General features: G+C 43.4%; 2 protein-coding genes and 1 pseudogene across 2 annotated transcripts in view; 2 read left to right on the forward strand and 1 right to left on the reverse strand.

The window, feature by feature from the left end:
- The first annotated feature begins 3,301 nt into the window (after positions 1-3,301).
- On the forward strand, positions 3,302-5,270 carry LOC134189816 (uncharacterized). The gene has a single exon (XM_062658210.1). It carries the CDS (start codon positions 3,696-3,698, stop codon positions 4,311-4,313), a length of 618 nt encoding a protein of 205 aa, XP_062514194.1. The 5' UTR covers positions 3,302-3,695; the 3' UTR covers positions 4,314-5,270.
- Positions 4,237-9,253, forward strand: LOC134189808 (uncharacterized protein K02A2.6-like; annotated as a pseudogene).
- A 1,184-nt stretch (positions 9,254-10,437) lies between these two features.
- Positions 10,438-12,500, reverse strand: part of LOC134189743 (uncharacterized) — a 2,744-nt gene continuing 681 nt past the window's right edge. Inside the window, exons 3-5 of the mRNA XM_062658113.1 lie at positions 12,049-12,459; positions 11,802-11,986; positions 10,438-11,600 (exon numbers count right to left, since the gene is read on the reverse strand). Coding sequence (XP_062514097.1) covers positions 10,746-11,600; positions 11,802-11,986; positions 12,049-12,459 — 1,451 coding nt within the window. The 3' untranslated portion in view covers positions 10,438-10,745. The remainder of the gene's footprint in view (positions 11,601-11,801; positions 11,987-12,048; positions 12,460-12,500) is intronic.

Genomic DNA, 12,500 nt, shown 5'->3' on the forward strand with positions numbered 1-12,500 from the left:
GACAGACAGACAGACAGACAGACAGACAGACAGACAGCCTGTAGTAGTGTTCATGTTTGAAATATATGAGGATTGACAGACAGACAGACAGACAGACAGACAGACAGACAGACAGACAGACAGACAGACAGACAGACAGACAGACAGACAGACAGACAGACAGACAGACAGACAGACAGACAGACAGACAGACAGACAGACAGACAGACAGACAGACAGACAGACAGACAGACAGACAGACAGACAGACAGACAGACAGACAGACAGACAGACAGACAGACAGACAGACAGACAGACAGACAGACAGACAGACAGACAGACAGACAGACAGACAGACAGACAGACAGATTTGTTTTATTGTCATCAAACGTCACTACTTACATCACTTGCTGCAGTACTAAAAGTTCTACTTTCCTACTGTTCTTCGTTTTAATTAATGACAGACAGACAGACAGACAGACAGACTGGTCTCACGAATCAATTGCTGGGGTGTGGTCTGAGTGCCTTAGGAGCCTCCAAATCCACCATCGACGGGAGCCAAGGAACAGATATGTCACTTCAGATTGCAGGCCTGACATTGTCATGTTCGATTCTGAATCAGCTTCCAACCTCGACCTGGACATCTCTCTAGCCCACCCTTGGAGTGCGGATGCATTTCCAAGCTCTGCTGATAGAACAGGCGTCGCTGCTAAACAACGTGAGAATAGGAAGGCGGCAAAATACAGCCAACAAAAGCTCCCTGGGACTTCAGTTCTCAAAGCCATCCCCTTGGTATTCGAACATTTCGGTGCATGGGGAGAAGAGGCCAGGAACTTCTTGCGAAAGCTAGCAGCTTTCTCATCAGACGAAGTTGGTCAGCCAAACGCACCGGAATTTGTGGACTTCTGGCGTAAACGCTTTTCAGTGCAGCTGCAAAAGTGCAACGCACGGGTCATTCAGAAGAAATTGAATGTGTTGTGTGGTGGGTGTCAGATTCCCGAGTCACTCAGCACTCAATTCTTTTATCATTAGTGTACTTTTAGTTGTCTCTTTTGCCTCAGAAAATATGTATACACTTACCTATGAACACTATAAAGCATTTAGCTTTAGTCGAGTAGTTTCTGCTGTGATGTATGATAGTGTGATTGTAAGAAATAAATGATTCTTGACAGACAGACAGACAGACAGACAGACAGACAGACAGACAGACAGACAGACAGACAGACAGACAGACAGACAGACAGACAGACAGACAGACAGACAGACAGACAGACTGACAGACAGACAGACAAATCTTGCAACAATCTTTCAGACAGACAGACAAATTTCAATGTTTAATTTTTAAATTTCAATTTTTATTTTTTATTTTTTAATTTTTTTGTCAAAGGTTTTTAATTATTTTGCTAAAAAATTAAATCGACAATCAAATTTTTATTTCTTACTTATATTTTTTGTTTTTGTTTTTGATTTTGATTTTTCATTTTTCATGTTTCTATTTTCAAGTTACTATTTTTGATTATATTTGGTTGAATTGAATGTCAAAAAATTGAACGTGGAACGACAAGCGCCAGTTATCAACTTGCAATTAATAGTCTGATCGACAACTCTTCTCGAAAAGACGTTGCTCCCTTGCTGTTTTTACAAAATAAGGGAGCTGGAGCATGGCTCTTACCATCCTCTGAGGAGTTTGCACTTTCACCAAGTAAATTTACTTTGGCTACTTCGATGAGGTTGAGCCTTCCTGTACATTATCCAGAGTGGATCAACAAGTGTGATTGTGGAAGACCATTAGGACCTAGTGTAACCTAGTGGACCAGTCTCTAGTTTCCGCGACTCGTCATTCCCCGGATTGTCAATCCTCGGCGCAGATTGACAATCCGGGGAATGACGAGACTGCTTGCGCAGCCACCCAAGTATGAACTCGTTGGTGTACTTGTTTCCCGCTGTTTATGACCGCCCACCTCCGACAGCGCCTCGGGGTTCTAGCAGTACAAGCTGGATTTTATGGAGCTTTGAGGTTTGCGCAGGAGTTTTGGAGAGGGCTTGGAGGTCTATTTGCGCCATCTGCAAGTGTATCTGCAACTACTGTTTGTCTACTTGTCGACACTTCACGGGACGCATGATTGCACTTGTCTAGAGGAGACATTCTAGACTGGATTTCAATGCAAAAATTGAAAGGGCCCAACGTATGTATTTTGTACTAGCTGGTTGTGGTGGAACTGGCTGTATTACCTTTATCTCATACTTTGTTCTATCTCTAACTGATGGAATTGAGTTGTGTTGTACTATGGATTGTATAGTTTTGTACAAGAAATTTTTTGTTTGACTTTTGAGATATCGCTTTTTGTGTTTATGCATTTCAGATCCAGTAAACGTTTGATTGACTGTGTCTGTATTGAAAGCACAGCGTAGATGTAACAGTACTACATAGTATTACAAGGGGAAATAACTTGTTTAGCATTCTAAATGTCACCAACAGCAGTCATTGCCTAGACTGTTAATTAGCATAGTTAATTAATAAACTTAATTAATTAACTGTTTAAGTACTAATTTAATTGCTTTTTATTATATTGACAACTAGTAGGGTTCCGTATTCTTTCCATAGAGGTTTACGCCATGAGTTTATTTATTTCCAGTAGCAAATTATACTGGATCAAATACCAAGTGCTGTTTACAAACTCTGTAGATTAATTGCAGGATTGAGATGTATACAGTGTACTATCACATTCAGGTTACTATAATAACAGTATCAAATGTAGTATTTGTGAATGCTAAATTTTGACAACACATTTTGACCAAAAGCTTGTTGATGGTTTAACGGATTTATTGTTGTCTAATAAAGTCTGTTGATTGAAGCAACTAAATTTGCTGACTTCATAAGTGGAAGCCAACTTGAATTTAAACAGAAAGTTTACTAAATTAAAATATTATTTAATTAATTTCTAATGTAGCATATATCACAAATTTTATTTTAAGCAAAAAGTGCACTAATGCCGTAAATATTTAATTTTCTACTATTTAAACGTTTAGTGTTGCTTTATTCCAGTTTGCCAAATCTTAGCCTCGACCTCCCAGAACCGTTTAGCGCCGATTCAAAATCGTCTGGCCAAATCTCCGGTCCCAGAGCTCGCAGAAGTCTGTTTTAGTAACATCTGATGCTACCAATGCAAACAATCGGTTGAGTACAGTAGTGTACACTAAATTCAACTACTAACAAACTAGTCTCGCGTAGCCAGACCGCTTCCATTGCCGCACCTTTTTGTCTGGAAATTCGTGGCAGCGACACATACGGGTATTTTAGCTATCTGTGAAGTAACTGACCAGGAAGAGAAGAAGATGCTATTCATGAATCTAGCTGGGTTAGACCTGAGACGGATGGTGAAAGGGTTGGTCGTTCCGGCACCGCCCAATCAGGAGAATGGCAATCCCGGCGATTCGTATCGGGCTTTGCAGATGCAGTGCTCGCTCATTTTCGCCCGATAGTCAACACGACGTCTGAAAGGTTCAATTTCCGACAGCTCAGACAATTGGAACACGAGTCCATCACCGCCTTTGTAGGCCGTCTACGATCTAAGGTAGAGCTTTGTGAGTTCGTGTCTGATAAAGTAGATACTGTTGTCAATGGACAGGTGAGGGATCAGTTAATTGTTGGGTTGCGGGCAGCAGAAATTCGCAAGGAGTTGTTGAAAGTTTCCAATCTTACTTTAAGTGATGCTATGACTAAGGCAGTGGCGTTAGAGGCTTCTATAGCAGACAGTGCGTTATATGACAGCAGCAGCTGTGAACCTCTGGCAATGATGCCCATTGTGGTGAACAAAATCTTTCAATCCAGCAATGGCAAGACTCCCACATGCAGGTACTGTGGGCGAACACACAGTCGAGGCAAACAGCATTGCCCAGCTGCAGAGGCACAGTGCTCATATTGTCACAGAACAGGACATTTTGCAGCAGTCTGTTTACAAAAAAAGAAACGGCCAGTAGCTCGGTCCGTAGAGGAACAGACGCCAGTTCTATGGAGGGGAGATGAGTTGAATGTAGTCTATGATACTGCCTATACCGTTCAACCTACTGTATATTCTAGGGTCTTTACAGTGACACTCATGGTCAATGGCAAGAAATGTCAAGGCTTATTGGAAACAGGAGCAACACGCACCCTTCTCACTGAGGATATGGTTTCTGACACAAGATCCAGCTCCAACACTCTTAAGGCATATGGTGGTAAAAGCAAGATTGAAACATTGGGTGTAGCTGATGTTACAATATTAGCAGGAGACAAATCTTGCAACTGCACATGCTTTGTGGTGCCAGTTGGAAGCAAGGTACTGTTTGGCTAGCCTTGCAAGCCAGGCTCTACCGCGCAGTCGCTGAGCTAAACGCACGGACGTGTCACGAGGAGGAGGAGCAGCGCGAGAAGAGCCTGGTCGCTTTCGAGAAAGTCATAGTGACGTGCGACCCTGGATCCGGTTTCATATCTTGGATAAGGCTAATTCGATTAGGTAAGCATGATGGTATGAAAGTTGAGAACACGCGACATCGCTTCACGCACTTGCTTATTTTGCGCGAAGTACGTAGTTGACATCATCGGTCGCTACAGCCATGTAATATTTTGCAGTGTCACGACTCCTTTTCAGCTTTCAGTTTCGCCAACAGCACACCGCCGAATTTAGATCTGCAGCGCGGCAGTTTGAGAAATGAACTCATTGTACGCGGTTAGTGTATATGTAGCAGTCAGAGTCCGTGCATTGAAACAAGTCGTACGTAGTACACAACACCTGCAACTACGAGTCAACTCTATACTTCCTGAACATGGTAGGTCCACTGCACTTCTGTTTTCCCATGCCTATATGTTTCCAGTTCACCGCGAGGAGAGCCAATATCGTACAAAAGAGCTGCTTGCTGAGTCGAAAGTACCGTCAGATAGACTGCGTTAGCAATACATGCCAATCTAATCATGACGTGGACTCCGTCAGGAGAGGTCAACAAGCTGTATGCACTGCTTTGATGAACCGTTGAGCGAAACAGGGCCGGCAGTTCTCACACCATTTCCCCCACAGAGTATAGATGTCAGAGTAGACGTGCAAGAGTGGTGAACACTTCTACGTCGGTTTCAATTCGCGCAAACCTGCAGATGAGTTCAGTAGAAAGAAACGTTGCTGGAGAGCGTAGGTTCAGCGGACCAGTTCCATGTAGGCCATTCCTGGGCTCATTATTCACCAGCATTTTGTCTATCAACAGCTTTACTGGCTTTCGTGTTCAAGCGCTCTCCGCGGAGGGCTACCCCTCCGCTTCAGGTATCAAACGCAATCACATTAACGAACTCTTTAGGAAATCGAATTAGCCTTATCCAAGCTATGAAAACGGATTCGGGGTCCTATGTCACTATGACGTTCTCGGAAGCGACCAGGCTCTTCTCGCGCTGGAGCAATTCCGGCGAAAGCTCCTCCTCCTCGTGTGATTTACGTGCGTTTAGCTCAGCGACTGCGCGGAAGAGCCTGACTTGCGAGGCTACTGTTTGGCCAAGATGTGATTACCCAGTTACAGCTACTGTCTACGGCAGATATCAACGTTGTCAAGACGGATCTTACTGAGATTAGGCTGGACCCAGAGGCCAGACCAGTAGCAGCGCATCCTAGACGTCATGTTTTCGGTATTCGGAAGGACATTGCAAAGGAGCTGAAACGGCTACAGAATAGGGATGTCATTGAGCCAGTTCGCAAAGCAACACAGTGGGTGTCCCCTTTGGTAACAGTACGGAAATCTGACGGAAGCCTGCGTTTGTGCGTTGACTATCGGCAGCTGAACAAGTCAATTATTTGTGAACGACATAGGATGCCTACGTTAGAAGAAATCACGGCCATGTTGAGTGGATCCACTGTTTTCTTGATACTTGATGCTGAAGCGGAGTTTCATCAGCTACCATTATCAGCAGAATCCCGAGACTTGACCACGTTCTCATCACATTGTGGGCTGTTTCGGTTTAAGAGACTGCCATTCGGCATTGCATGTTCCCCAGAAATTTTCCAACGCGTGGTCAGCTTGATTCTGATGGGATTAGAGAGTATTTCGCTTTACATTGATTATTTGATGACATACTTGTTTTGGGGAAGAACCGAGACGAACATGACGCCAGACTGAAGCAGGTTCTACAGCGTCTAGCGGTCGCCAGTTTGAAACTGAATTTGTCCAAATGCCAAGTAGGGCAGAGCTGCGTTAACTTAAGTACTTGGGACATTGGCTAAGTGCGGAAGGAATGATGCCAGATGAAGACAAATTGAAATCCATACAGGAAATGCCACTTCCCGAGTCTGTGACAGATGTGCGGCGGTTTCTAGGAATGTCGACCTACTTCAGCATATTTATTCCCCAACTCTCCCAGGCAACAGAGACACTCCGTCACTTGGCTAAGCAAGTTTCTTTCACGGTTACTGAGCAACTGCAAGAAGCCTTCGAAAGCGCTAAGTCGAAGATTGCCCAACCGTTGTTAAAGTTAGCTTACTTCAACACACATCGTTCCACTCCCACCGCAATCAGCAGCGATGCTTCTCCAAAGGGACTGGGAGCTATCGTATGGCAACAAGACGAGCACAGCAGATGGACACCAGTTACCTGTGCCAGCCGCTCTTTGACAGACACAGAAATGCTTTATTCTCAAATGAAACGCGAAATGTTAGGTGTGGTGTTTGCCATTACACGATTCAGACAGTATTACTTAGGACAACCTTTTGAAGTATTTGCGGATCATAGGCTTCTCATCAGTATTGTCCGTAAACCATTTGAGGAGGTTCCACCTCATCTTCAACGCTGGCTAGTAGCCTTGATGCCAGACCAGTTTTCAATCACGCATATTCCGGGCAGCCGCTTTGTGTGTACGGATGCTTTGTCTCGCGCTCCCCTCTCTGAGAAGACAGACGCCAGAAGAGACCCAGTCTATGAGGGAGTATGTGGGGATGGTAATGGAGGAAGCACCTATAAATGCAAAAGATATTCAACAAGCATCTATAGCAGACCCACTTATCAGTCGTGTAATCAAGCAAGTTGTAGATGGGGCATGGAGAGATGGGGAGTCTGTGAAAGAACCTTTTTACCGAGTTCGTGACGAACTCGCAGTCAAAGACGGGATTTTACTCCGTAGCAACCGATATGTGACATCAGAGTCAGCTCGCCCTGCCGTATTGCGAGTACCTCACGAGGGTCATTCAGGTACTGATGCTTTTCTGGTAGTCTGAGAACGAGAGTTTGGTGGCCAGAGCTGACTAAAGATTCAGTAACGTTCACGGAACGATGCGATGCAGTGTATGTTGGCGGAAACATACCAATCATGCCCAAGTTTTGCAACTGTCAGATATTGAAGGAATATGGAATAAGGTAGCAGTTGACCTGGTGAAGATTGAAAGTACAACATGTCTATCTATTGTAAACTATGGGTCCAGGTACCCAGAGGTGATTCCACTAACATCTACCACATGAGCGGCAGTCATTGGAAAGTTAACGGAAATATTTGCTCGGTTTGGGCTGCCAAAAGTCATTATGTCAGATAATGGACCTCAGTTTGTGTCCACTGAAATGGAACGGTTTCTGTCTCGTCTCGACATTTAGCATGTGAAATCTAGTTCCTACTATCCACAGTCAAATGGCATGGTGGAAAGGCTACACCGGCTAACACAGGAGCGCCTACAAGGTCTCCGGGCAACCATTCCTTTTTTACAGCGACTTCAACAGATTTTGATCGATATCCGCAACTCAAGTCATAGCATGCTGGGAGTAACACCGAGTGAGGCACTATTCAATCGTGTTCTCCGAACCAGAGTACCAACTCATATTCCATCTGTGATTGTAAACCCAGAATACCGGGTGAAAGCCAAAGCTCAAATGGCAAAGTATCACGATGCAGAGAGGAGTACGGCCTCTGTCACTGCTAACACCGGGCACTGTGGTGATTCTCCAAGATGGTTACACTGACCCCGAGCGATGGTGGAAGGTGATGGAGCAGCATGGACAGCAAGTAGGGGTGTCAGATGGCCAACGAATCCTATTGCGGAACCGGCGTCATGTGCGAGAATATCGAACACCGGCAGACCCCACAATGAGTGCAGATGACGTGTTCCCGACGGCACGGAAGGAACGGTCAAAGTCTATCCAACCAGAGCCTTTGCAAAAGTAGGTACCAGCTCTGCAGGAACGACTCACGACGACCACAGAATAAGCGTCTCGAGATATTACCGTCAGTTCCGCCAGTGGAGTCACAGCCGGCCTCTACAGTTGGTATCGGCGACATACGTTGAGCAACCATTCCAAGACCTCAAGCTCCTCCACCAGTGGAATCACAGCCAGCCTTTACTGCCAATAGGGAGGGCTTAACGGAGTCCAACAAAGGTCGGTCTCTATACGAAGAGGGAAGGACCACTCGGTCTGCAGACTTATCAAGCTAACAGCTAAAGCTAAAGAGGCTGCTATATAGTAGAAACTTGAGGGGAGTCAGAAACAGCCTAGAGTTATAGGTGGAGTTATGTTGTTGTGTTAGTAGGGGTATTGTAAATGACGATACGGGTTTTTTGGGAAGGCCTTGCGCGAGAGAGACTAGCGTAGTATGGCACTGCACTAAAACTCTTACGAGACCACTACACCGGTAGTCCGAATGAAACCATTTCTACGTTTCAAACTCCTCAAGGTACAGTACGCTAATCCGCAGCCTACGTGCAGTAACTGCGAGCAAGCGCCACGACAATCCCAGATAGCAAAATCGAACAAGTTGCAGAACGCAGAAGTGAACGATGAAGTGGTTTACTTATTTGTTTCCCAGTATTTATGACCGTCCACCGCCGTCTAGACCTCTACGTGGCAATTTCGGCGGGATGTTGTTGATGATTTTTGGATTTCAAGCCATTTTCCCTTTGCTCTGCGCAATCTACACTACAACATGCAAGCGTGCACGGGCTGTTCTGTCTGTTGTGAGGAGGTGTTCAAGGAGTTTGATTTTGTACTTGTACGTTTATGATGAGCATATGGTGGTACATGTGCTGCTGGAGATGATTTCTGTGTGTGAATTGGTAAACGTAGGCCTATACTTATTACGAGAAGTAAAAGGCGCGTTGTGATGCCTGAAAAAACAAACGCTCAAGACTTACATGCTGCTCTCTGTGGTATAGCGAGCATGCGCTTTAGGTGTGACTGCGGTTTGCGTACGTATTATATTAGCCTAGCGATAACTAGCGTTGAGTGCACTTGTGCAGTAGAGTACGTGTCGTTCACTGTAGCAGACTAGATTCTGGTATAACCGGTCCACTGAGTCGGTATACGCGATATACTTAGCCTAGACTACAGCGGAGTAGTATTACGGCTGGTGAGCTATACAACACTCTCGAAACGCCATCTAGAAAGTATTTGGAACTTTACAGTCAGGGGCTCAAATTATGTCAAGACTGCGAAGATCAACTAGAGAGATTTTTCTACTGTATCCCACTCGGTTGTTTTGTTGAGAAACACCTAGTGAACAGTCAAGGGAAGAAATGCTTGCATTGAGCAAAGCGAATGTTTCTGCTGTTGTCCTTGCTGGCATGTTGTTGCTATCTTGCATTCTTGACTTTATTTTTTGGCTGACAAGCTTAAAACACACGACAGTGAGGCTTGTACACTATTGTATAGCCATGGTATGTGAACGTTGTCTACAGGGAGGCGATGAGTTCAAATTTGTTTCAATTAAATCAATTGAGGATATCAAGTTACAAGCAAAATCACTTGAAGTTGTCATTGAAAATGGATGTTTTGATCAGCAGTTACTGGTTCTCAAAAGGTATCAGGACCAAGTCAACTATACCTGTGGGGTATTGGGTGTGTTGTACGTGGCTGTATGGTTTGTGTTACCTTTATGCATCCATTTAGCAAATTGGTTAGGTATGTTGTTGTACGAACTGTGAACTGTTTGGAGTACTTTAATTATTATTTATTAGTATTTTTAGAGTACGGTATCGAATGACTATTGGTAAAAATAAATTAGTTAGCATTTTGAATTAAAGTCACTGACTGCAGCCAATACTTGTGTTCTTATCTCCCTCTCCCTCCCTCCCTCCCTCTCTTCCTTCTCCTCACACACACACACACACACACACACACACACACACACACACACACACACACACACACCCACACACACACACACACCCACACCACCACCACCACAACCACCACCACCACATGATTCCACATGCAAACAATAATGCCAATTGATCGGCTAATGCACAGACTTCAATAAACTATTTACAGAATGCATACAATACAGGACAGACAATCATACTTAGGACCACATCAATCATATGCTCTTTACTAGATAGACAATCATTGATCGATACCCCTCGATACTTACAATCGGCCCTACAGCTAGCGATTTCACATTTAGAAGATCAAAGACATGCAGATTGATGACTAAGAAACCATCCGTTTATTCAAATAATTGAAGCAACATAGTGTACTAGGAATATAATTCAAAATTCATATAAATAACATCCTTTATTACTGTAAGCTATATGCTGCAGTTCATTCCTACAAATTCATTTTTCTTCAATATAACAGTTCATCTCTTCCTTCACACACTCTAATGCCCAGACTCTTTCACTAATCTAATTATATCGACAGTGTATAGCTAGTATGCTCTACATATACATGATTTACAGTAAATATCTAGTTTATGTAACACACAACAAATTCGGCTTTTGGACAATCACTAAAGATTATAATCTAACAAATACACATAACAGAAAGAAAACAAAATCTTAGTTACACCTCAGACTTTCTATTGAATCTCCAGCAAACCTCCCTCCTGCTGTGATAAGTTCTCCATTCTGAGTTGAGCATGCAGCATGGAACGACCGTTTGTTTGTCATTTGTGGAAGAGGAAGCCACTTGGTAGATCTGTCATCATATAATTCTACAATATTAGAAGAAGAACCAAACGTCTGTTGTGTTTGTCCTCCAGTCCCCACCAGTCTGTTACTGACTGCAGACAGTCTAGAGTCATATGTGGCTGTAAAGGAAATTGTTCTCCATTTCCTCTCACGAACATCTGCACACTCAACAATATTACTTGAGCAAAATACATTAGTCCATCCTCCCCCTACAAACATTGTGTTGTTTATAATAACAGAAGAACAAACACAACATTTTGTTTGCATGTCATCCATCTTAGACCAATGACCACAGTGAAGGTCACACACACGTACTGTGTTAACTGTCTCCCATAACTCAGTCCGACCACCCACCACATACAGTGAGTTATCATGAAGAGCAACAGATACACCACCCAACTGCAGTTCGTTTGGTAGAACTGTGAGGAAACGCCATTTGTCGTCTTCATTCAAATGAAATTGTTCAATCAGAAGCAGATGCTTATCGTCATCATACACACACACCAAACACACACCTTGATAGCACACTACATTCCTGATGTGACCATTCTTTCTGACAAACGTGTCCCACTTATCACGTTTGTTAGTGAGAACATGGAGATTACCATCCCCACCTCCTACCACTAGTCTGCCTTCGATCTCTCCTATTCTATTACATAACCAGCAAATGTTGTGAGGCATGGGTACTTTCCACTGTGTCCATGATGGCAAACTGTCATTGATCTAGAATTAACACAACATGTACAATATCAAAATTACAAATTAAATCTTTGTTATTATAGACCACTTATATAAAAGAACCATTTCTAGATGATTGTTTTATAAAATGGATATTTTAGATTTCAATATAATTTATTAATTAATATTATTAAATATTATAAATTAAATATTTCTTTTCATCTGATTTGTGTTACATCAAGACACCTCATCTGCAGAAAGAACCTTCATCCTAAATGCCATGTTTGTCAGTTCTTCTCCTCTCATCTTCACTTCAGCTGTTGCAGCTCTCTTCACGGCTTCTCGTTTTTCTCTGTCCAAATCAGCCACTTGAACCAGCAACATCTCAACTATTCTTTGCAAACTCTTCTTATCACTATTTGTACAAGCTCCTGACCAAAAATTAAAAATATAGTAAAAGCAAAAAACATTCTTTTTAATTAAAATAGGTTACCTTGCGGAAGGAGCTGCACTTGTTGAGGATCCTGCATCAGTCGATTGGCCACATGTGATTGGTCGACAAAGCAGAGGATGTCACAGAATGTATCAAACATCTCTGGTGGTTTGCTGGGCAGAATTTCAACGATCAGACGACGAGTCTTTTCTACATGAGAGAGACTGTCTTTGCTGAGTGTGTCAAAATCATCATTTGATATCAAATTATTCTCATACAAACAACCAAGAAAGAAAGAGTTGCAACGCAGTCGGGTGGACAGAAACACGTAGTTGCGTCTGAGAGCAGGCCATGGGTCATCATCATCTTCAACGTCTGCACAAGCACGTGACACCGAAGGATGAGTGTGATATGTGAAATGTAATGGGCGGGGCCATGATTCCAGTTGGCCTTCTGTCTCAACTGGTTGCGCTAAACAGTATATCCTAACATAGTAAAACTTAACACACAGT

The sequence above is a fragment of the Corticium candelabrum genome, chromosome 1 (genome assembly GCF_963422355.1).
Source record: "Corticium candelabrum chromosome 1, ooCorCand1.1, whole genome shotgun sequence".
In the NCBI taxonomy this organism is placed as follows: Eukaryota; Metazoa; Porifera; class Homoscleromorpha; order Homosclerophorida; family Plakinidae; genus Corticium; species Corticium candelabrum.

Excerpts from the sequence above, each read along its gene's own strand:
- LOC134189816 (XM_062658210.1), top strand. The coding sequence starts at position 3,696 with ATGACTAAGGCAGTGGCGTTAGAGGCTTCTATAGCAGACAGTGCGTTA.